At 55.0% G+C, this 20,988-nt stretch overlaps 6 protein-coding genes across 6 annotated transcripts; 4 read left to right on the top strand and 2 right to left on the bottom strand.

Annotated features, from left to right (window-relative positions):
• Positions 1-433: 433 nt before the first annotated feature.
• Positions 434-4,861, bottom strand: B0T15DRAFT_485940 (uncharacterized protein; the record flags this gene model as incomplete). The annotated part of the gene is made up of 7 exons (XM_062866325.1): positions 434-1,957; positions 2,020-2,415; positions 2,467-2,840; positions 2,923-3,072; positions 3,122-3,164; positions 3,781-4,715; positions 4,771-4,861. The coding sequence occupies 7 exons, from the start codon at positions 4,859-4,861 to the stop codon at positions 434-436; spliced, it is 3,513 nt and encodes a 1,170-aa protein (XP_062720010.1).
• A 594-nt stretch (positions 4,862-5,455) lies between these two features.
• On the top strand, positions 5,456-6,535 carry B0T15DRAFT_233358 (eukaryotic cytochrome b561-domain-containing protein). The gene is made up of 2 exons (XM_062862978.1): positions 5,456-5,800; positions 5,866-6,535. Exons 1-2 carry the CDS (start codon positions 5,668-5,670, stop codon positions 6,471-6,473), a joined length of 741 nt encoding a protein of 246 aa, XP_062720009.1. The 5' UTR covers positions 5,456-5,667; the 3' UTR covers positions 6,474-6,535.
• Positions 6,536-7,432: 897 nt separating this feature from the next.
• On the bottom strand, positions 7,433-8,929 carry B0T15DRAFT_233334 (chitin synthase III catalytic subunit). The gene is made up of 6 exons (XM_062862977.1): positions 8,805-8,929; positions 8,695-8,730; positions 8,535-8,628; positions 8,388-8,475; positions 8,241-8,334; positions 7,433-8,177 (listed from the first exon to the last, which is right to left on the bottom strand). Exons 1-6 carry the CDS (start codon positions 8,832-8,834, stop codon positions 7,632-7,634), a joined length of 888 nt encoding a protein of 295 aa, XP_062720008.1. The 5' UTR covers positions 8,835-8,929; the 3' UTR covers positions 7,433-7,631.
• Positions 8,930-13,022: 4,093 nt separating this feature from the next.
• B0T15DRAFT_485937 (uncharacterized protein) lies at positions 13,023-16,205 on the top strand (the record flags this gene model as incomplete). Its single annotated transcript, XM_062866324.1, has 6 exons — positions 13,023-13,063; positions 13,750-14,292; positions 14,358-14,435; positions 14,499-14,981; positions 15,033-15,745; positions 15,811-16,205. The coding sequence occupies 6 exons, from the start codon at positions 13,023-13,025 to the stop codon at positions 16,203-16,205; spliced, it is 2,253 nt and encodes a 750-aa protein (XP_062720007.1).
• A 386-nt stretch (positions 16,206-16,591) lies between these two features.
• Positions 16,592-17,423, top strand: B0T15DRAFT_233315 (uncharacterized protein). The gene is made up of 2 exons (XM_062862976.1): positions 16,592-17,091; positions 17,200-17,423. The coding sequence occupies exons 1-2, from the start codon at positions 16,757-16,759 to the stop codon at positions 17,288-17,290; spliced, it is 426 nt and encodes a 141-aa protein (XP_062720006.1). The 5' UTR covers positions 16,592-16,756; the 3' UTR covers positions 17,291-17,423.
• Positions 17,424-18,996: 1,573 nt separating this feature from the next.
• On the top strand, positions 18,997-20,538 carry B0T15DRAFT_399508 (mitochondrial carrier domain-containing protein; the record flags this gene model as incomplete). The annotated part of the gene is made up of 5 exons (XM_062865012.1): positions 18,997-19,459; positions 19,537-19,755; positions 19,848-20,036; positions 20,109-20,261; positions 20,330-20,538. 5 exons carry the CDS (start codon positions 18,997-18,999, stop codon positions 20,536-20,538), a joined length of 1,233 nt encoding a protein of 410 aa, XP_062720005.1.
• Positions 20,539-20,988: the final 450 nt, after the last annotated feature.

Below are 20,988 nucleotides of genomic sequence, written 5' to 3'. Positions count from 1 at the left end.
TGTATCTCCTCGTTGAAAACAAACACGTGGCCACCGCCATTCCGAATGATGGCTACACGTGAAAGAGCCTCGATTCAGCTGGCAAAGTCCTTGATGACACGACATGACACGGGATCGAAACATTAGAAACTTCGAGACCGAGGGCGAAGCAATGTTTTGATCTATCCTGATTATAGTTGATGCGCGCTGATATTGTCGTAGCAATGATACCTCCCGCCCCGTTTATACCTCCCTCGCTCATTCTTTCCAACCAGACGTTTATCTGCATGTCGTGCGTCCGTTAGCGCGTTCAATTATCCGCCGGCCCCTCCCGGCGGTGTGCGGAATCTCCGCTCCCAGAGTCAGAAAGCGAAACCACTCCAGACGACTGCGTTGAGGTATGCGACTTGCCATGCCCCTTCTCGCCCCGACCGACGAGGAGTTGAATCGTTTGCTACACTTCCTCGTTCTCCCAATCCCTCCCCTCATACAACGACGTCTTCTTGCCTCCGGAGCCCCCCATACCCGCCTCGACCTTCTCTAAAAACTCAGCCGGGATAGTCGGAATGTACTTCCTCTCCCGCTCCCGATTCACTCCTCCAAACCCGGCCCCGTAACTCACCAACATGTCCGTGACGCTCGGCAGGGTGAACGGCAGCATCAGCGCCGGGTCGAAAAGCAGGTTCGCGGGTGCTTCGTCTGCGTCGTCCTCTGCTGACGGAGATTCGGGTTTGGGCGTTCCGGGTGTGGATTGACCGTGACCGTTCGACTTGATCGATCGGCCCGGGGTAGCGGGCGGAGAGGAGGAAGCGGCTGCTGCTGCCGCCGCGGCGCGGTTCCTTTCCCGCCGCAGAGTGGCTTCCTTCTGGATCGCGACGAGGTACTTCATCGCACTCTTTGGGAGACCCTTCTCGCCTACTTCGGGTCGGTAGTGCGTTGCCGCGTGGATGAGTTGTTGTGGGCTGAGGGCTCTGAGCTGCTGCAGAGTACCGACGAGGGCTTCGAGATCGTCGGCGCCGAGAGAGGAGAAGCACTGTAGCCATTGAAGCAGCTGGATGACGGGTGCTAGGTGGCGCCTGGCGGCTTCGACGGTCGTCTCCCCGCTCGATTTCATCTCGCCCTTCTCGTAATGTTCGGGTTGGCGGTTGTTCTGGCGCGCCCAGTCTTCTAATGTGGAGATATTCATGCGGATCTGCATGGCTTTGGTGCGTGCTAGGTACTTTCGGTTGGACATGATGCGGTTGAAGAGCTCCGCGCCGAGCCAGTATATCAATTGTGATATGATTTGAGCAGTGATGACGGAATGAACGTCATAGAGGTCTAGGACGAAAAGCGTTGACGAGAGTAGTGATGTGACGTTGCGCGGCGAGGGCTTCGCTCTCTGCTTCGGAGACGGCGGCCGTAACCGCTTCTCTAGAGGTTCCTCCTTGACCTCCTTTTTCCGCTTGAAGATCTTCCATTCGTTCTGGAATGTGATGTCCTCGAATCCCGGTATTGTTTCATGATCCAGCATGGCCACGTCCAGGACTTTGTCGAGGCGCCTCTCGGCATCTCTGACTATAAGGATGAAGATTTCGTTGATCAGCTCGGCGAGCTGCGCCTGAAACTCGGTTGTGGCCTCGACAAGGCCAGCATCCTTCTTCAGGTAGTGTAGTAGTAGCGTCGCGTTTGACATCCAGAACGCCAGGATGGTCATATCCCATTGGTGTTTCTCTACCACGGAGTTGATCTTGTCCATGGCGGTGACGAGCAGCTTTGCGAGCAGCTCCTGACTCGAATGATAGTGCGCGTATCTCGCGCCCAGGAAGATCATGTTTGCTGGCACTGGTTTCTGAGACGGTGACCGCTGAGGGGTCATGTTGGTGATGACGATATCGAGGATGCGCTCCAGCTCGTTCTCTTGGAAGACGAACATTTGGTCATGCAGACATCTCGACCAGTCAAACTCCTGTTGCTCCTCCTCAAGGTCCTCCAGTGACTGACTGAGAGTCAGCTACGGTGCATCACAGATACGAGATAAGGCGGCGCAAGGGCACGAACCTCGGGCTGATCATCCATGCCCACATTCCCGAGATCGACTTCCAGGTCACGGGCACTCTCCATCATCATACGCCGTCGCATCTCGTTCTCGGCCAGCTCCTCTTCGAACCTATCCTGACTGAACCCCGGGTTGTAGAAGTCGTCGGCTGCTCCGGCGGTCCCAATCCCATATCCGCTAAGGTAAAGTGACATGTCGCTGTCGGGCCCGACAAAGTCGAACGCTGTCCGCCCCGTCGACGTCTTCGCTTCTGTCGAAGCACCGTTATTCAAGAGCACTTTTGCAATGCCCTTGTGTCGGTTTGTCATGGCCCACATCAGCGCGCTCCACTGGTTTCGGTCCTGCTTGTTGACGTCTGCCCCGGCATCAATGAGGGCTTGCACAACCGACTCGTGGCCCTGCGGTCGGTATTAGCGGAGGACCGGGCGCCCCGCGAGCATAAGACTCACAAAGCAGCTTGCATATATCAGGGCGGGCGTGCCCTCGTCGTCCGGCGCATTGATATCGACATACTGTCTCGCCTTGCCGTTCAGGATTTTGTTGACCGACTCGACGTTACCATTGCTCGCAGCCATGATGAATGTCTTTTGCAGGATATCTCGCTTCTCGTCCTCTGATCTCTGCTCATCGGTTGCGATAGCATCTTCGTCGTCGAAGGCGGCGCTTGCCGCATGGGCAGCCTGGGCGGCGAGCATCTCCATCAGGCGGGTCTCGCTGTCTGGCCCGCCTTTCGTCAGATCTTCGCCATAATTGTCCTCGAGCGTCAAGTCACTGAAGGACAGGGGTTTCGCAACTATGGGCGATGTCAAGAACTGGGATTGTCCTGAAGTGGCCAAGCCTTAGCGCAAGCCATCGCGGGTCGTGTGGCAAGACACGACGAGGAGGACAGGACAAGGGGCACCAACCCTGCCATCCATCATACATCTCCGTTTCAGGCACCAACTCGGTCGGGACGTGCCGCCTGTCGTCGAGAGACCGTGGGAGATCGTCAGGCAGGACCCTGTTCTTTGGCGGCAGCCCTCCCACGCCGGCATCGAAGCCGCCATCCGAATCCCCTAAATCCCCTAGGTCCATGGCTCAGGGTGACGCTGTGCGGCGTGCAACGGCGATTTATGGGCTCATGGGCGGATACGTTGGGAAACGGTGGCTGGCGCACATTGGGACGTACTCGAACTCGAAAATCCGGTGTCGGCGTAGCGGCTGATTCGTAGACAGCTCACGGGGCGCGGGAACAAAAGTAAGATAAGGTTGTGACGTTGTCCAGTTGTGTCCCCTCCAAGGCGATATTTGGCGCGCCTGAAGGAGCATCGCTAAAGGCGGCCACCCCACACTCGAGGGTCCGTGCGGCCACATTGTTAATCGAGAAGGCCTGCGACTGGGCCCACGAGCCGCCGGAGATGACGCCTTCTAGCCTTGTAGGTCGCTGCCACTCGAGTCCCGTCTTCCGTCGAGGAGAACATTTTAGAGATTACAGGAAAGGCTTCGATTATTACATTATCACATTAAACAACTAAGGCATTTCCTTCGGACACTCCAGGGAAAAAGCATATCGTCTAGGAGATTAGACTTCGCTTTAAGGAGCGCACAGTGGCCCTCCAGGTTCGGCGTGTCCTCGAATAATAAGGGTGCTTTTCTACTTTTCCTAAACTTGTGTGCTCCTTGTGACACTACTAGTATTCTCTAGCTCCTTCCAAGTATCGGTAGCCATCCAACATTCTGCGACGTCAGACCGCCCGCTTCGCAAAGACACGCAGTCTCTTCACGCCTCCGTCCGGGACCATGATGAGCTTCGCGTGAGTAAACGGGCTACTCTTCACCAAGCTCTCAACCGGATGCTCCTGGTCGGGGCCGCACTTGATCGGTTCGGCCATATTCACCCACCCCTCGGCATCCGCTGGCGGTTCTGATTCACCCTTCCACTCGATGGCCTCCAGCTTTACCTGCTGTGGATAGTTGCCTCGAAAATGTGCCGTGTCGACGATGAAACTCTGAATGTATCCGGGGGCTCCTAGCCTGATAATGGCCCAATCGAAATGACCTTTGCTTCTGGACCGGGCAGTCTCCCACCCATCCCCCATATCCTTGCCGCGGCCGGGGAGGACCAGGTTGTCCTTGGTCCCGAAATGTTGGTCGCTGCATGACACTACAACGCCACCGTTCTGCGCAGCCGCAAGATCAAAAATGGCCTCCTTGTCTTCCGGAAAGACGGGTACGGCATGTCCAAACAGCCGGAACCTGGCGATACCACCGTCGGGATACATGTTCAGCCGAACATGGGTGTATTGCTTCGTCGTCGGACTGTCAAGCTTCCAGCCGAATCTCTGACTTGGGCCGCACTCCTGTATACCGAGGATAGTTTCCCAGCCGCCGCGGGTCCCACCCCAGGACAGAACCTCATCATCCTTCTGGCTGAAGCACCCTTCGACCGAAATGGCCGGCGCGTGGTTTCCCGAGAAGAATGCGGTGTCCACCTCGACGCCTTCAACTGTGCCCGAGGCGACACCCAGCCGGATCACAACCCAGTCAAATGGCTCCGCATTGTGCCTCCTGGTCTCCCACCCATCGTACCAGGCGCCAGTGTAGACCATTTTGCCCGGCTGGCGGATAGGGGCAGCCGGGTTGATGAGGTTCGAAGCTTCGGCGAACCACTGATCTGAGAAACCCAGGACCTTGCCGCCGAGGGCAGCAGACACGAGGTCTACACGGTCTAGTCAGATCAGGGGCATCCCGTCCGGGACTGAGCGTATACTAACCAATACAGCTGGAGCGGAAGGTCTTGTCAATATCTTCCGCGGGGACTCGCGTGGCCTTGACGGCCTCGAGCTTGTACTCGATGTCTTCCATAGTGACTGGACTGGAACTCCCCGCAATTGCCAGTGTTGGAATATGATCGTTGCTCAGGTGAAAGGAGTAAGCTCGCAGACAGGAGTCATACGCAACACGAACACAATAGAGGCAGGGCAATGGAGATTATCTTATCTGGCTTCGACGCTGGCGTCTTCCAGTAGTGGAATGTTCCACCATCCAGCCGCTGCTCAACGAGTCCCGTGGCCGTTCGGCCGGCTCCGACACCGGTCCAAAGCGGAGAAAACTTGATGGACCCATCTCGACCCTTCGGACAACTGTGATAACGGTAAAGGGGAGCAGTTTCCACCCGGCTTGCAAGTTTCCATCTTGGGCATGTGCTCGTCTGCGGAAGCGGGGCAACAACTGGGTCCCCGTGCATGGAGAACAGGCAGCCCCGCCAAATCGGAGCTTTAAAATCGGATCGATCTCATTGGCAGATTGAACACCAGCTCGGTGCCGTCATCGCCGGCCTGGGGTACGCCATCCTTCGATTTTGGTTGACTCGGTTCAGCCGTAAAGCTTCACGACAATGACCACTCCGGTATAGAGCTGCGTCTTGAAACAGTCAGAGGCCAATAGCCTCGTTCCTCATGCAGCTGACCGAGCAGCTGGTTGTGTGACACGGATCGAGCCCCTTTTAACGCCCGGAGCTTCCCTGCTCCTCGTTCCCCGCAACTCCCATCGGACGACGAGTTACGACGTCCAGGCTTCTTCACTTAGATTCTCGCGCTTAAAAGCGCTGGGAAGCTTTACTTGATCCTCGGACAATTTTGACTTCAGGTTTTCCACAGCCCACGACCAAGATGGCTTCGACAGAACCAACACATCCCGCACAGGGCGACGCTCCCGCCCCAGCCGAGAGCGAGCCTCTCCTCGGAAGGCCAGGCGATGCGACACAAAGGCCCGATGCGCCCATGATCAAGAACATCTTTCTTGGTGAGCCCACAACCCAAAGCGTCCCAATTCCTCCCGTCCTTCTTACTTACCGCCGTCCTCTGCAGGAACGGCCTGGATCTCCCAACTAGGCGGCGTTCTCCTCCTCGCAGTGACCTGGTCATCGGTCTTCACCCACCCGAAGCTCCCCTTAGTCTCCCCTCACCCCTTGCTCCAGACGCTCGGGGTGTTCACTGGCCTCCAAGCCATTCTCGTCCTCCAACCAACCAACACCCCGCGCACCAAATCCCTCGGACAGCGCTACCACTTCATCCTTCATATCCTCTCCTTCGCCCTCTTCGTTGCCGGCACGACCATCATTGAGGTCAACAAGCACGCCAACCACATGCCGCACTTCCACTCCCCGCACGCCTACCTCGGCGTGAGTACCTTCGCTCTCCTCGTGCTCCAGTACCTGTTCGGCTTCACCATCTGGGCCGTGCCTCGCGTCTGGGGCGGCGAGGAGCGCGCCAAGAGCATGTGGAAGTACCACCGCTGGGTGGGCTATTCTGCGCTGGTGCTGCTGCTTGCCACGGTGGCGGCCGCGGTGGAGACGGATTACAGCAAGGCAGTGCTGCGGATTAGGCTGTGGGCGGTGCTGCTTGCCGAGGGTTTGATTGTCGTCGGGGTGCTTCCGAGGGTGCACTTGAGGAAGTTGGGCATTCAGAGCAGGTGAAGGGCTGAATGGAAGATTTACAAAAAGACGTTTACTATGCTATGGGAAATACGGTTCGAGGAAATGGCTGGCGATATGATTGGGAGCTAACTGGAGGAAGGAATCTTGTGTGCTCTGTTTCCCCTAGGGTCTTCTGATTTGCCAGGCGGTATCATTATCATTGTTTTCCTTACTTAGCTCCGCTTGGATCAAAGCTCGGGAATAATGAGTTCGAACGGGTTCAGGGCGTTGGATGACGTGAGACTTTTGCATGATCTGGGAACTAGACGGCTTTTCCTTTGTTTTCCTCTTCAACTTGATCAGTGGCCAAAGGTGGTCAATGAGAGTCGAACATGTCCACGACGCTGAAAGCAGCATATGCACTTATGAAATAAACGCATCCATAGCCCAAAATTCAGCCTGCGAGGTTTGCTAAGGCTCCGGAACAACTGGCGGCCAGAAATTGCGCTTCGCCATTCTCATATTGTAAGGCTCCTTGCCAATTCGGGAAGCAGCCGTTGTCAGAGGAACCTCACGGGTCTCATTCCACTCTATCACGTCCCATCCGTATCAAACGTAGCGTTGGCGGACATGCATTATAATCAGTAAGTCCGCGACTAACTATCCTATTCCTCATTAAACTGTGGCATCAACTCTCGGGTATACAGACGCCAAACATATTCTAGCCCCATGATACATCTCGGTACAGCCCAATACACAGAGTCGTAGAGAACATCCAACGCAGCAATCGTATCCCTCCCCACAATGGCCTGCCCGGTCATTAAGTCGTCCCCGTTTATCGCTCTTCAATGCTGAAGCTAACCGGAAATCTGCCGCTTTTCAACTAAGCTTGCGGTTCGAGCTCCGTTGGACACAACGGCCGACTCGTCGGCCTGCAACCCAACCCGTGCCCGCCCGCACCATGTACTCGTATTATCCCTCGGGTTTCGAAACCCCGGGTTTCAGCTTTTTGTTGTATATGTCCGTGTGTTTTGTTGCTTTGTTTCGTATTCGTTTGGCGTTGGACGACGACATTCCGCCAAGCAAAAGTTAAGATCCGCCACCAAGCAGAAGAAAAAGGTATCACAAAAAAGAGCGTCATGAAACATCCCGTCACAGAACTCCAATACTCCTCGCCGCCCGGCTTGTACGTCAAAGACGTGGGTATCTCGATCGTGTTTAGGGATAGGGGTTGCCCGGGTCCATCGGCCAGTCGTCCTCCGTGATGCTGGACCAGAAAAGCCAGACGAGAACGACGGACACGAGGGTAAACAAGGTCTCAAAGAGAGCCCCGTCGATCGCTCCGGAGGTACCGTTGCAAATGTACGGGCTGACGACAAAGTCGAAGACCTGTCCCGCGGCGAAAGCAACCGCCGCCGAACACAGGAAGAGCATCGGCCTGATCTCGCCGAGTACCCTCAGGACAAGGACCGTCTCCAAGACGAAGTAGAGCACGATCCACAAGAGCGGCAGGAGCAGGTAGAGGACGTAGAGCGCAATATTCCTGTTGGGCGTATCATAGCTCGAGTTCCAGTAGCCGGTAAAGGAGAATCCGGTATCGAGGGCGATGTAGCCGACACCGATGAGGAAAATCAGTGCCGAGCCGAGAACCAAGCCGATAGAAAGGGGCGTGCCGTCGTCCATCAATTGGTAGCCGACAATGCCATTGAGGAATAGCATCCACGTGGTAGCTGCAATAGCGCCAATGTGGACAGCACTGAATGCCTGTGAGGCGCCAGGGTCAGCTCGAACACGGCTTCAAGTTTCCCTCGAACTGGCTTTACTTACCAGCCGCGCTTTTGAGTTCAACGGAAATTCTCCCACCGAGAAAATTTCGCATATTGAAATTAGTAGGTACCCAAGTAGGAATGCTTGCATTTCCCTATGAGGACCGTTAGCTCCCAGACATACATCGCAGAGTGAAGGCACACTGACCGTCGACCAACAGCAGCCCGTTTCCTCTCGGAGCGAAGCAACAGCAAAACGGTTGTAGCTATCGCAATGCCGCAAAGCAGTATGGACCCTAGGGCGTGTTAGCTGATCAAGCATGGGATAAGGCGGTCGTAAAGGAGCATAACGGACCCAGGTTGCCCAGATGCCGGTTATCGGACAAAGGGATGCCCCTCAGCTCGCAGCCCTGCCATGGTCCCGCCTGGTTATCAGTGGGTGAGAGGAGCTGCAGAGTTCCGTCAGTAACGCTGGTGGAGATGGGATGAGTAGTTTTTGTTCAACAGAGACTGACGTTGCAGACAGGGAGTGTTGTGTCGCGACAGAACTCCTGCGCGGCGCAATCGATTAGTTAATGGCGCTCAGCCAGTGAGAACCCTCCGCATTGCGGACTGTGTCGCTCACATCAAAGTTGCCAAACTTTGTTGAACCCATTGTGTAATGTGGAGCGGAGCCGCGGTAGGCGGTCTGTTCGAGCGACGCGACCGAGATGCGACCGGCGGATGGTTGTGCTTCGGCGGCGGCGGCTCTAATGCTGCCCTGTGCTTTTGTAACGTCTCGAGCTCTGCCAGTCCCGTCGTTTACCGTCCGTCACAATTCTGAGTGACCATCCGTTGTTGTTGTTATGCACAATGTTCGCCGGGTAACGTTGAGGAAGTTGGCGGTGGAGGTTTTCGAGCTAAGCCCAACACACCTGGCGGCAATGGATTCAGCTGCCTGCGTCGCTCGGGAATACGGATTCCGTCTCTTTCTATCGCATACACCTCTCAACGGACTTGGCCATGCGAGGGGGGCCACCGCAGCTTCGTCGGGCGTGATTGAGGGATTAGTCTCGTGTTCTGTTCGTGCGGGAGGCCGCGCTGTTGCGGGATGATTTCCGTAGGACGGTAGGAATCGAGAAGACGGAGGTTGTTAGGACCCGAACTGGGGTTTTGGTCGGGCTCCGCAATATAAAGTCAACGTCAATGCCCCGTCGCAGGCTTGGGCAACTGGCACTTTTCTCAGCCCACCACCCACTTTGCGGCAGGAACGCAGGTGGCTCGCCCCGTTTTTGTGGCACTGGGGAATGGCCCACACTCCGATCGCGAGATTTCAATTGGTTTGAGGCAGGGTCACTTTTCTCGGTCCATGGCCCAAGCCAGCCTCTTCGCGAAATGACAGTGAGACTCAAACCAACCAGCTTTGAATCGACTCGGTTGGAACCGTAACATGGAACGTTTCTTTTACCTGGACCGAGGACATTCATTCAAAATGATAATCTCTACAGCACTGATGCTGACTACAGGAATGATGGCAAAAGTACTGTAAGGGTTCCGGCAGAAGGGAGTTGATATATATAGACAATAGTATGCGGCGTTCCGCCTTGTTGGCCATGCCAGGTCGGGATGGCGTAGCTCAGCAGCTCAGCGTTGTGTCTTGCCGCGTCAGGCCGTGAAAGGATGAACGAGAACGCCCTGAAATACGGATACCGGGTGCGCAGATCTCTCCTCCGTATTCCGTCCGGCCCCCAAACGGTCAGATTTCCCCACATCAGCATCCTTTATTCATTGTAGGGGTGTTTCACCAACAAAAGGCCCAACAACAGTATGCGGGGACTGCAGTATGCGAGATTCAGACTCTTCATTGTTGGCCGTGCAATACCATTGTTACGAGTTTACAGTCTGTACTGAGTCTGTAGGCTGCTTACATTCTCGTTATCCTAGTGAAAGTCGCACTTTCAAGCAGGCTTGATGCTCTTATTTACGCCCGAACTCTCCTCTAGCCGTCATCAAGAAAGGAGAAAGGCGAGTTGATTGGCCAGGAGAACTCCTGAAAGTACCTGTGGGAACCATTGAGTTAGGTTACTCACTGTGGAACTATGAGCCCAGGTTTATGGGTTGCGGTGAGCTCAACGACTCATGAGAGAGATCAAAGAACAATTTTGATAATAGATAGTTCGGTTGTGCGAATGTTCTTGAGACGTCTCAGAGCATTGGCGCACTTCGTTCCGCCGGAGATGTGACGTCACTTTATGAGACATATCACGGGGTTACTTGAACAGAGCGACCACTCCAAATAGGGTACAAACAGACAAGACAGCCTACAATTCAGGTACAGGCAGGGTGGAAAACAAGAGAAGGAGGAAAGGGAAATTCAACCAGTTGTGAAAGACATCTTTCTAACGGCTAACGTGGTGGCGCGGTACAAAAAGCCCAGGGACTCTTACTTCACGGCAGGCAGGATTCAATGGGTGTTCTATCAGCTCTATCTGGCCATGTGATCATACCGGCCAGGGCAGTGCAGTGTTGACTTCACCGCTCATCCCTCTCATTCCTCTTGGCAACCTTACCTCTAGGTTGATTTGAAAGTTCCGGGGAGGCTAATAGTATGGGAATGCTGAGCTTATAGTCTACGAGGTATTTAAGGACTGAGGCTGGCGCCGTGTCCGGAAATTACGCACATACCGCGCCGTCGATTCTCTTTCTCTGACTAGTTGGCAGCGTGTCTTGTAGTCAGTTAGCAACTCGTTGCGAATCAAGTTGGATAAGCCAGCACAGGAATCGTTGCTTCTAGTGCTGCCAAACACTACAGTGCTGACTCTGGGGAGAATGGCAAGGTCAAGGTAGTATCGCTTGGTAAGGTTCTGTCAATGCGACAATTCATCTACTGATACAACATAGTCCCAGATTGCAAAGCGGGGGAAAGTCAAGTCGTGATATCTCCAGACGTTGACAGGATTATAGGCATAGTAGGCCAGGAACCAGACCCCAAGACTCCTTTATCTAGATAGTCTGCTGCGTCAGGTTTTGCCGCAAGCGTTGTAATCAAGACAAACGTACTGCTCATCTTGTTATTTGCTCGACTTGAATTACGGAAGCTGAATCACGCAAGTCTTGGCCACTGGATGTTCTGAAGGGAAAATTGGATATAACCCCAAGCACTTTGCCATTCTTGGTGCATTCTCAAGCTAGTTGCCAGCGCCGTCTATTCCCCAGATGGCCTCCGAGTTTTGCCAGATCGCCTTTGCGTAACCTGGATCTATCATACAGTATGTGAGCTGATGAAGCTGTAAGTTGACATGCATGGCGTTGGTAGGTACCTACCATAGCTAATAATTAGACGGTGATTCGACAACTCAACCAACACTACATCTCGGCATCGCTCATCAATCAGGTCGTAGGTTGCACTAGATCTGCAGAGAGACATCTATTACTGTTCTTTTCGCTCGCTAGTCGGCATTATATCGTCATGTCAGATCGAAGCTTGATCCCTCTAGCTTGGTATTATGATTCAGGGCCGGGAAAGGGATTTTGAAAGTTGAGATGACGTACTACAAACCAAAATTATTTCCCGCTCTCACTGCCCCCTGTAGTCCGCTCGCCTTGATAAATGTCCAAGAAGCTTGAAACGACCTTACCTGTTACCTTAGACTGTTCCCACTTCGGCTCTGTTCCTCCCGCTCGGCGAAGGACGTACTCAGATCCTTGGTACATATATAGTCGTCTATGACTCCGTGTAGTGTACCCTCTTGTCCAGGCAGCCTTATCTGTCCGGGGGGCGCGTCTCTAAGAGAGCGTAAACCATTACGCCCGACATAGCGTGATAGGGGATTACCGAGTGGTTCTGAGCACTTGTATCGAGCTTGAGCGACAGGGCTTGAAACTTGAAAGAGACATCCATATGAGGGTTCTTGTAGAATTCAACCATACGTGACCAAGACATTGTCTCCTTCGTAAGGCGGGATTGGTCATTGTTGTCACCATAGCGAAGTTTGATTATGCCAACGGCAGTCCTAGGCGAGGTCAACCCTTGCATGGCGGGTTGAAGTTAATTACTTCACTTAGGGACTTGGTCACTCCGGGGACACGATTTTAGAAGGAGCTCGTGTCCTACCTCGGTATCTGCAGTGATCTTCCTCGGTCTCTGCAGAACCTTCTAGGAGATGATACTCAGCAGCAGATACAGACTGCTGGCGTATACTTGGGAGGCCGATGCCTTCCCGAATAGCCGAGCAGCGTTTCAAGTGTTTATCAGGTAGTTCAAAGCATGTTGGCAGTGTCTTGTCGTAAGTAAGTACATTCAACTCTTCAAGGCTCTATCTTCAGTTCTGTGCAAGCGCCCCGCAACTGCCACTATTCCCCGTGCCGCCTTCCCAACGTATGTTCCCGGCATCGCTGGGGGTGAACAGATGTCGGGTAACTTAGCAGAGCGCAGTTCCGTTGGTTTGCATCGACATGTGGACAACTTCGTAAGCAGGCTTTGAGTTTCCTTATACCTAGTCAAAATCAGTTGCTACGGCAAACCCGGCGAGACACAGCCGGGAACTGTCACGCCGGCTGTCGTTATGAACTGTTTCGCTTCCGGCGGATTGCCTTATGTTCCCTGGTCTGTCTGTCCTACGGTGGGCAAACACTGAAGTTGCCACAAGAAGCGACGCATCGGGCTGAGGCTGACACGGCTGCCTTACCTACCCTATGTAGGTATGTAGGGCCATGCCAATGGGTGTTGGATCCAGCAGTGAGAACTTGATGATGGCACAGATGACCTGGGCCCGGTCAACCTCTGGGTCGGGATGTGATGGACAGTCCGGAACTGTGCGAGGCCAGAAGCGGTCATACTACGGTTAACCAACTCGAAAAAGAAATGGGGACTCCTCCGGCCCAGATCTCGCGTATCTGCTCCGAGTCTGTTACTTCAGGGCGGCTGGCTTGATTAGCCTATGTAGGCTTGATCGTAGCCGCCGGTCTGCAATTGTGGTCCTTTGAGAGGAGTTTCGTCGATCCTTGCCAGCCGCGCCTCCAAAGAGTTTGTTTCACAGGTGGAGCGTCCTGCCAATTCTTGAATCGATCTGTCGCTTGTGTCCCGTGATGCAATGAACGTCCCGTGAACGTCCCAGAAGCCTTGGAAAAGGGGGAAAGCAGAACTGCATTTTGTGGGTAATTGAAAGGCCCTTTTCGCGCTTTTTTGTGCCGTGAAGCCGAGTTCTGGCAGTGATTTGCGGTGATATGCACATGACAGGATTACTTGGCGACCCGTGGAGGGCAACGTGAAGTCCCGCGGGTTGGAAGTGGACCGTGAAGACCCCTTGATGGCGGGTTAGCGGCTTGGCGACCAGGGGGGTGCCGCCTGCTATTGCACACGGCGCGGTCCTCACACGTCGAACTGCCAACTTTGACCATTCTTCTTGCACCACCGCCAGTGACCCCGAGGCCCGGAGACCCGATACACCGCGCAGCAGTCTTTGCACAGCTGACCGATGAGTCCCCCATCTGCGGAGCCCGTCAACCTTCAAGGACGCTCCCCGCAACTCCCCGCAACAGAGACCATCGTGCATCTGCACTCTCCGCGGACGAGGGCTGCTGCCAAACAGCCCCATCTCGCCCAAGATTCCGCACCCGAATCCGACCCGTCTTCCCTCCAACATCCCACTCCGAACACTCAGCGTGCACAACGAGCGGCGTCCTCGGCAGAGTCAAGAGCAACACTCTTCGCTGCTTCCGTCGCACCGGCATCGACACCCGGTGGATGAATCCGGTTACTCCGACTCTGAAGACGACGGTTCCGACGAATCTTCCTGGGCTGACACGGGCGACATTGCCGAGCAGCTCGGCGAGGAAGATCCGTTGCGCGAGCAGGTAAAGGCAAACGGGACCCTCGACGACGACGACACATTAGCCGGCGTATTCAAGCGCCACCCGAAACATCACCGTCACCAAAAGCGAGTCAGGTACCGAGAGCCGCTGTCCTCGGCGAGCAGCAGGTCCACCTCTCGACACGGAGGTCTCGTTGATAAAGAAGCCATCCATATCCCTAGCGTCGACCCTCAGAAGCCGTCTAGGGCGGAACGCCTGCTAGCCGCCATCATGACGGGCGGTTCGAGTTCCATCCATGGCCTGACGGGCAAGCCATTACTGTTGGTTTGACCCGGGAAACATGGTGTTTTCAGGCCGTGTCTGCGTGCTAACGCTTCGCCAATAGGTACTTCACTTCTATCTTTGTGTCTTTAGGCGTCTTCCTGTTCGGATATGACCAGGGTGTTATGTCGGGTATTCTTATGTAGGTCTACGTCCCGGATTTTCCTTCCCTCGGTCATCGTTGGGGCTAACCTTATTTCCGCAGCGGTGATTATTTTAGAGAGTATTTCCACCACCCGTCACCTGTGCAGATTGCGACCATGGTCGCCATTCTCGAGGTTGGCGCTTTCATTTCTTCTCTCATGGTCGGCAGGATTGGAGATATCATTGGTCGGAGGAGGACGATCTTCTACGGATCCTGCGTCTTCGTCGTTGGCGGTGCTCTGCAAACTTTTGCAAAGGACATGGCCATGATGATGACGGGCAGAGTCCTGGCTGGTCTGGGTGTTGGGATGCTCTCAACCATCGTTCCCGTCTACCAATCCGAAATATCCCCGCCCCATAACCGGGGACAGCTCGCCTGCATCGAGTTCACGGGGAACATTATTGGGTATGCGACCTCTGTTTGGGTGGACTACTTCTGTGGCTTTATTAAGGGCAACTTGTCCTGGCGCCTGCCATTGTTGATGCAGTGCATCATGGGCGCACTACTTGGCCTTGGAAGTTTGATAATCGTGGAATCGCCCAGGTACGCAACCCACTGCTTCAGAATCTGCCCGTGTGCTAACCAACCTGGAAGATGGCTACTTGACAACGACCATGACGAAGAGGGCATTGTGGTCATTGCCAACCTCTACGGCGGCGGTGACATCCACAATCCGCGTGCCCGGGATGAGTTCCGTGAGATCAAGATGAACGTCCTCTTGCACCGGCAAGAAGGTGAGCGCACCTACAGCGAGATGTTCAAGCGTTATGGCCGGCGGGTCTTCATTGCCATGTCGGCGCAGGCGTTGGCTCAGCTCAACGGCATCAATGTCATTTCGTACTACGCCCCTTACGTTTTCGAGAAAGCCGGCTGGGTGGGTCACGACGCAGTGCTGATGGCGGGGATCAATGGTATCACATATGTCTTGTCGACCATCCCGCCGTGGTACGTCATAGACCGATGGGGACGTCGGCCGATTCTGCTGTCGGGAGCCATAGCCATGGTGACTTCGCTTTCGCTGATTTCATATGTTTTGTACCTCAACATCCCGTCTACGCCGAAGTTGGTCGTCATTCTCGTCATGATCTACAACGCCGCGTTCGGGTATTCGTGGGGTCCGGTCCCATGGCTCTATCCTCCGGAAATCCTCCCGCTCAAGATTCGGTCCAAGGGTGCCAGTCTGTCGACGGCCACCAACTGGGCGTTCAACTGGCTGGTTGGCGAGATGACGCCCATCCTTCAGGAGTGGATTGCCTGGCGACTGTATCTTTTGCATGCATTCTTCTGCGCTGTCAGTTTCGTTGTTGGTACGTATTCCACCTCCATCCCCTGAACCCTCCCCTAAACGTTGGGACTAACCCGCTTGTTCAAGTATACTTCTTATATCCCGAGACACGCGGCGTCCGTCTCGAGGACATGGACGCCCTCTTTGGCGACTCTACGCGGGCTCTGGGCACCCCGTCCGCGGCCACTCCAACCGTGCATGCCGAGTCGGATGCGCTGCTACGCCCGGCGTCGCCTATACCGCCGCTCAATATCAGGAACCGTTCTCCAATGAGAGCGGCGAACGCGGCCATTCCCGGTCTTAACATCAACCCGCCGGATGATGTCGAAGCTGACCGCAAGCCGCGCGAAGCTAATAAGAGCCCTGGCGCGCAGGCCGACGGTGGGGTTGGTGGCTTTTTCTCGAGGCTTATGGGCCGTGGCCGTGCTGGTGGGTCAAGTAGGGTTGGGCAGTATGCGCCGGTTGAGCAGCGCGAAGATTGATTGACTCATATAGATGGTTGAGGCCATCTAAAGGTAGGCGCTGGACCTGGATGCTCGTGTTGGGGAACTGTGGACTTCGGTGATACATCTTGGTGCATATAGATGGCGGGGGATGCGTGTGGCCTCGCCCCGGGTGGCAGGCTTCTTTGATATTGGTGTGTTTTGTGTAACGTTCTGGATCTACGTGGGTGATCAGGGTTGATTACCTAGGCATATAGAGATGCATCACTGGTGCACAGCCGGCCTGTTCAACGTGGGGTATGTCAGCTCGTAGGTTTGACATAGATACATGGGGCCAAGGAGGATTGTATCCCATTGTTATGGCATATTAGATATTCTGATTCAATATCATTATCGGAACTACAGTATCCGCAGGACGAAGTTCCATTTTCGAGTGCTACTATCCGTACCAAGGGCGGTCTAATACGTGTAAATGTGTAAGTCATAGCCAGATGGTCCGTGCAGCTAGGCTTCCAATCTCATTCTAGTTCAACTTTCACGTTCTAAGAAATCTCACGACACAACCCCAACCTGAACTCACTGCTATCATAATGTCACCCAACCTCGAACTCATCCACGCCTACCGCCGCCTCCTCCGCGCCGGCCTGCGTGCCGTGCAATTCTCACAACCATCCCGATCGACGCTCACCGAGCGGCTGCGCGAAGGGTTCCGCGACCCAAAGGGCGTGTTGGACGCCGAGCGGGTCAGGAGAACGGTCTGGTTCCTTAACGCGGCCGCGCAACAGCGGGGGCTCGAGCACAAGATCCTCAAGAATCTGTGCCGTGTCCACTGGGACAGGATGCGCGAGGCGCGGAGGACGCCGTGGAAGATGAGGCTCAAGAAGGAGCAGGAGCAGGAGCAGCAGCGGGCGAAGGGGAAAGCGAAGTGGGTTTCTTTCTTATTGCCCTTTTTTTTTCGCTCTGTTTTCTCCCATGGAGAAACGAAGTGACGGGTTGTGTTTGGCAGCTGCTAACTACCCGGCCTGGGGAAAAGGGATCCCGATGTCATCAGCGGGACGGAGTATGAGCATTATGAGCGCACGATTGCTATGCTTAATGACACAATGGGGTTGTGTTTGCGCTGAACACCTCCCTGTCGAGGTGGTCGCAATGGAAATGACCCTCATGGCCCTCATCCAAATCAGTCAGCTGCTGGATGACAGCTTCCTTCGACGAGGTGATCAGGACCCTGAAGGATCCGGTGGTAAGATGATGCCACGGTGCGCCACTAGAAACGGAAGCCCTCGGGTGTCTCAAACAAGCTTTAGCAGGTCGGGTCCTTTTCGTCGCTGCAGCTGATGTCGGTTGGGAGCGAGCTGTTGCAGTGGGAGATCTCACCACTAGATGGGCGATGATTCTCGCGTTCAGACAGGATCTCAGGGTCCTCTTCGGCATGGGAGAGTTGCAACTTGCAAGGCCAATGAAACGGCAAACCAATCCAAGGCTGCCGTTGTCCGATCCGTTGCATCGGATCGACGCATGTGCGGCACTGTGCCGGTGGAGTGGGGCTTGGCTTGTCAACTGCAAGCTGTTGTCCCTTGAGAGGGGAGAGGAATGCGTCGAGCCCTGCTGGCGTTGGGCACTTTGTTGGAAGGCACTTCGGACGAGAAGATGATGGCGAAGTGGATAGTACTAGTAGTAGAATATCTGGCCACGCCTCGAGCAAACCTCGCCAATCTGAAACTCATACCTACCGGTAGTACCACAGTATACGCGGTAGTGAGTTACTACTACTAAGGTCCAATACTCCGTAGAGTCCCAGACACTAGCCGTGGTCTGTGCAGGTCGCAGGAGGTTGCACCTCAATCGGGAAAAGCGGCGCTGCAGCAATGACGTTACCAATACCTATCCCCCCGGTCCACTCTAGACCGGCATGAAGCCATCGTCAACCGAGACCGTGCGGGCTCAAACTCTGCACCTGCACGGCCCCGGCAAAGTGTGCCGTGATGTTCTAACCACAGTTGCTGGCCGCCTAAAAGACAACATCCTGCTACCAAGTGCCCAATTTTGGTCGGCTGACGCCGAAGGGTGGAAGCCTGATGCTGCTGCCGAGGTCGGCCGAGCGTTGAGTAAAGCGTCTGGGATAGTGTAGTGGACCGTGTTTCTGAGCTGAGCTGGACGATCAAGCCAACCAGCGACCAACAAGGGGAGCAGAGCTTCCCTTCTTTGTGCTGCAAACCCCGCATCGTCGAGCAACGCCGACCACACCGTCACCATTTTCCCCAATTGTGAATCCCGTTGCACAACAGATTCGACGAGCCGTCTGCGTTGTCGATCAGCCAATTGAAGGCCAAGCGGCGACTCACCAGGGTATCTATATCGACGCCTGGCCTCCGCCCCTCACCTCGAGCATTTGAACCTTTCAGCAACCCGACTCCCGTAATTTTCATTTTGCGGAACACGGCGACCTTGCATACGACGTCCGAGTGCGCGAGAGACGGAAAGGAAAGCCCTCCCGACCAGGACGGCGGGGGTTCTTATGGACCCTCACCCGCTGGCAAAGGCCCTTTCGCGACCGCTCCGCTGAGGACCTTGGTCTCGGTTGCCGCCGAGGCCACCGTCTGCTAGCTGACGGCTGCTCCGTGAGAGGTGCCCTGCCGCGACCCGCGATACGCGAAAGCAAAGGCAGAAAAACGGAAAGTGCGAGACAAACTAGCAAGACAGAGAGAAGGAGGAGGGAGCTATTATGCCTGCTGAGCTCAGGCCCGCCGCCCTCAAACACGAACACGATCACCGCGCCCAGCTACTGCAAGATGATCCGACCCATGCAAGCCACCCCGCGTTTCCGATCATGTCTGGCTCTTCTTCGAGCTCCGAGTCTTCTCAGCAAAACGACGGCCAGCAGCGGCGAGGACAATGCCAACAGCCGCGCACCAGCGTGAGCGAGCGCGGCAGCACCAAGACGAACTCGAGTGCCGACAACAACAACAACAACGAGGGAGATGATATCTGTCCAGACCCACGCCTTGCCGTGTCGGCGGCGGCAGCGGCAGCCGAAGCGCTGGATCGCGATCCGGCCACTGGTGCCAAAGCAACAGCCAGCACGAGCGCAAACAAAGCCGTCCCAGACTACCAGCGTCTGGTCAAGCGCTACCGTGTTGAGGTGGCCGCCTCGGCATCGAGCGTGCTGTCGAGCTTCACGACCTTCCCGCTCGACAGTGTCAAGACCAGAATGCAGACCTACCGGTATGCCGGGTTCATGGACTGTGTGAGACACACATATCACACCGAGCACTTGAGGGGTTTCTTTCGAGGTAGGACCGCAGTCAGAGATCCGAGATGGCATCGGTCGTCGAAGCACTAGGGCATGGTGATTAACAGTAGTATGCAGGAGTCACTGCGCCCATGGCGAGTATTACTCTCGTGCGGACTACGTCTTTCTCGATCTATCAGCGCTGCAAATACGTCTACTGCGACTGGGTTAAGCGCAACTTTGGGTACGACGTCATGGCCCACGTCTGCCAAGGAGGGACGTATCCCAATCTCTGGTCTGTCGCTACGTTTGGAGCCGCCGGGGCGACGGCGGGGTCTTGTATAACAGTCATAGCCTGTAAGTTCGCCGTGGGATGGCATGGCTGGCATCGAGTGGGTGCAGGAGCCAGCGATACGGTTGTTCCGGATGCTGATATCGGTCGCCATCAGGCCCCTTCGAGTTGACCAAGCTCAGCGCTCAAGTGTCTGTTCTGATGGCGGACAAGTCAAAGTGTCCGAAGCCAGAAAGCTATGCGATTGCCGCGAGTTACCAGAACAAGGGAACCCTGAAGACCCTAGCCAACATTATCAAGCATAGGGGATTTGGCGGACTGTATACGGGTTTCAGGTTCCATTTCAGTATGTTTTCCCACTCCCCTTTTTTCCCAGCCGTGTCAACACGATTACGTAACTAACTCGCCCTCCCCGTAGTGCGTGACACCCTCGGGACGGCAACCTATTTCATGACCTACGAAAGCAGCAAGCAGCTTTTGACGACCTTCGGCGGTGACGGCACCCATTCCAATCCGCTTGCCGTCCTGGTAGCAGGCGGGCTGTGCGGCATCGTGTCGTGGGCCCTGATTTGTAAGACGCCCATCACGTTGTACTTGTATTCTGACGACACATACCAACTAATGCCTCCCGACACGCAGACCCGGTCGACTCAGCCAAATCGATCTACCAGCGCAACTCGCTCATGTACTCGAAAGGCGAGAAGGTCGAGCCCGTCAAGATCCAGTTCTTCCAGCGCAACATGTACCGCGGCCTGGGCGTGTCTATGGCGCGGTCCTGCGCGGTCAATGCCGTCTTCTTCTCGTCGTTCGAGTTCCTGAAGAAGCGCATCAAGGCTTGGGATGGTTGAATTACACTGATTTCTGGTCCTCACCCTCCTCGGTCTGGCTTGACATTCTTCTCGCTGGTCATCCTCGTGCAGATTACTGTATTGTTTATTTCTCCCTTTTTTTTCTTAAGTACATGTGTCGGATTAGGGTCTGGTTTTCGGGGCGAAACTGTACAAAAGACATTGCGCGGTGTGGTCCGCGTGGAAATGGAACGGGAGGGGTTGGGCTGTGGCGCATACAATCGGATTGTTTGTTCATTGGTTGCATTGGTTCGCGGCTGAGGCAACCTGGAAGGCACCTTATTTACATCCTAGTGCTCAATGGCGTATTTCTTTTCTTCTTCCCTGCCTGATGGTTTTCATTGTCTGCTGTTGCCGCGTCGGTCATCTTCTGTAAAGGGCAGTTGGCGTTTCTGTTTCTGACTTTCCCGAACTGGCGGGCGGGACGATCACTCGGATCCAGCAAAGCGG

This window comes from Chaetomium strumarium (assembly GCF_033439665.1).
Source record: "Chaetomium strumarium strain CBS 333.67 chromosome Unknown B0T15scaffold_5, whole genome shotgun sequence".
Lineage (NCBI taxonomy): Eukaryota > Fungi > Ascomycota > Sordariomycetes > Sordariales > Chaetomiaceae > Chaetomium > Chaetomium strumarium.
The sequence above is the reverse complement of the archived record's forward strand: the minus strand, read 5'-3'. Positions and strand labels throughout refer to the sequence as shown.

Excerpts from the sequence above, each read along its gene's own strand:
- B0T15DRAFT_233315 (XM_062862976.1), top strand. The coding sequence starts at position 16,757 with ATGTCACCCAACCTCGAACTCATCCACGCCTACCGCCGCCTCCTCCGC. Across the intron at positions 17,092-17,199 it reads CGGGCGAAGGGGAAAGCGAA|GGATCCCGATGTCATCAGCG; the intron begins GTGGGTTTCTTT and ends CCTGGGGAAAAG.
- B0T15DRAFT_233358 (XM_062862978.1), top strand. The coding sequence starts at position 5,668 with ATGGCTTCGACAGAACCAACACATCCCGCACAGGGCGACGCTCCCGCC. Across the intron at positions 5,801-5,865 it reads GATCAAGAACATCTTTCTTG|GAACGGCCTGGATCTCCCAA; the intron begins GTGAGCCCACAA and ends CGTCCTCTGCAG.
- B0T15DRAFT_233334 (XM_062862977.1), bottom strand. The coding sequence starts at position 8,834 with ATGGGTTCAACAAAGTTTGGCAACTTTGAT. Across the intron at positions 8,629-8,694 it reads CAACACTCCCTGTCTGCAAC|CTCCTCTCACCCACTGATAA; the intron begins GTCAGTCTCTGT and ends GGAACTCTGCAG. Across the intron at positions 8,178-8,240 it reads TGAACTCAAAAGCGCGGCTG|GCATTCAGTGCTGTCCACAT; the intron begins GTAAGTAAAGCC and ends GGCGCCTCACAG.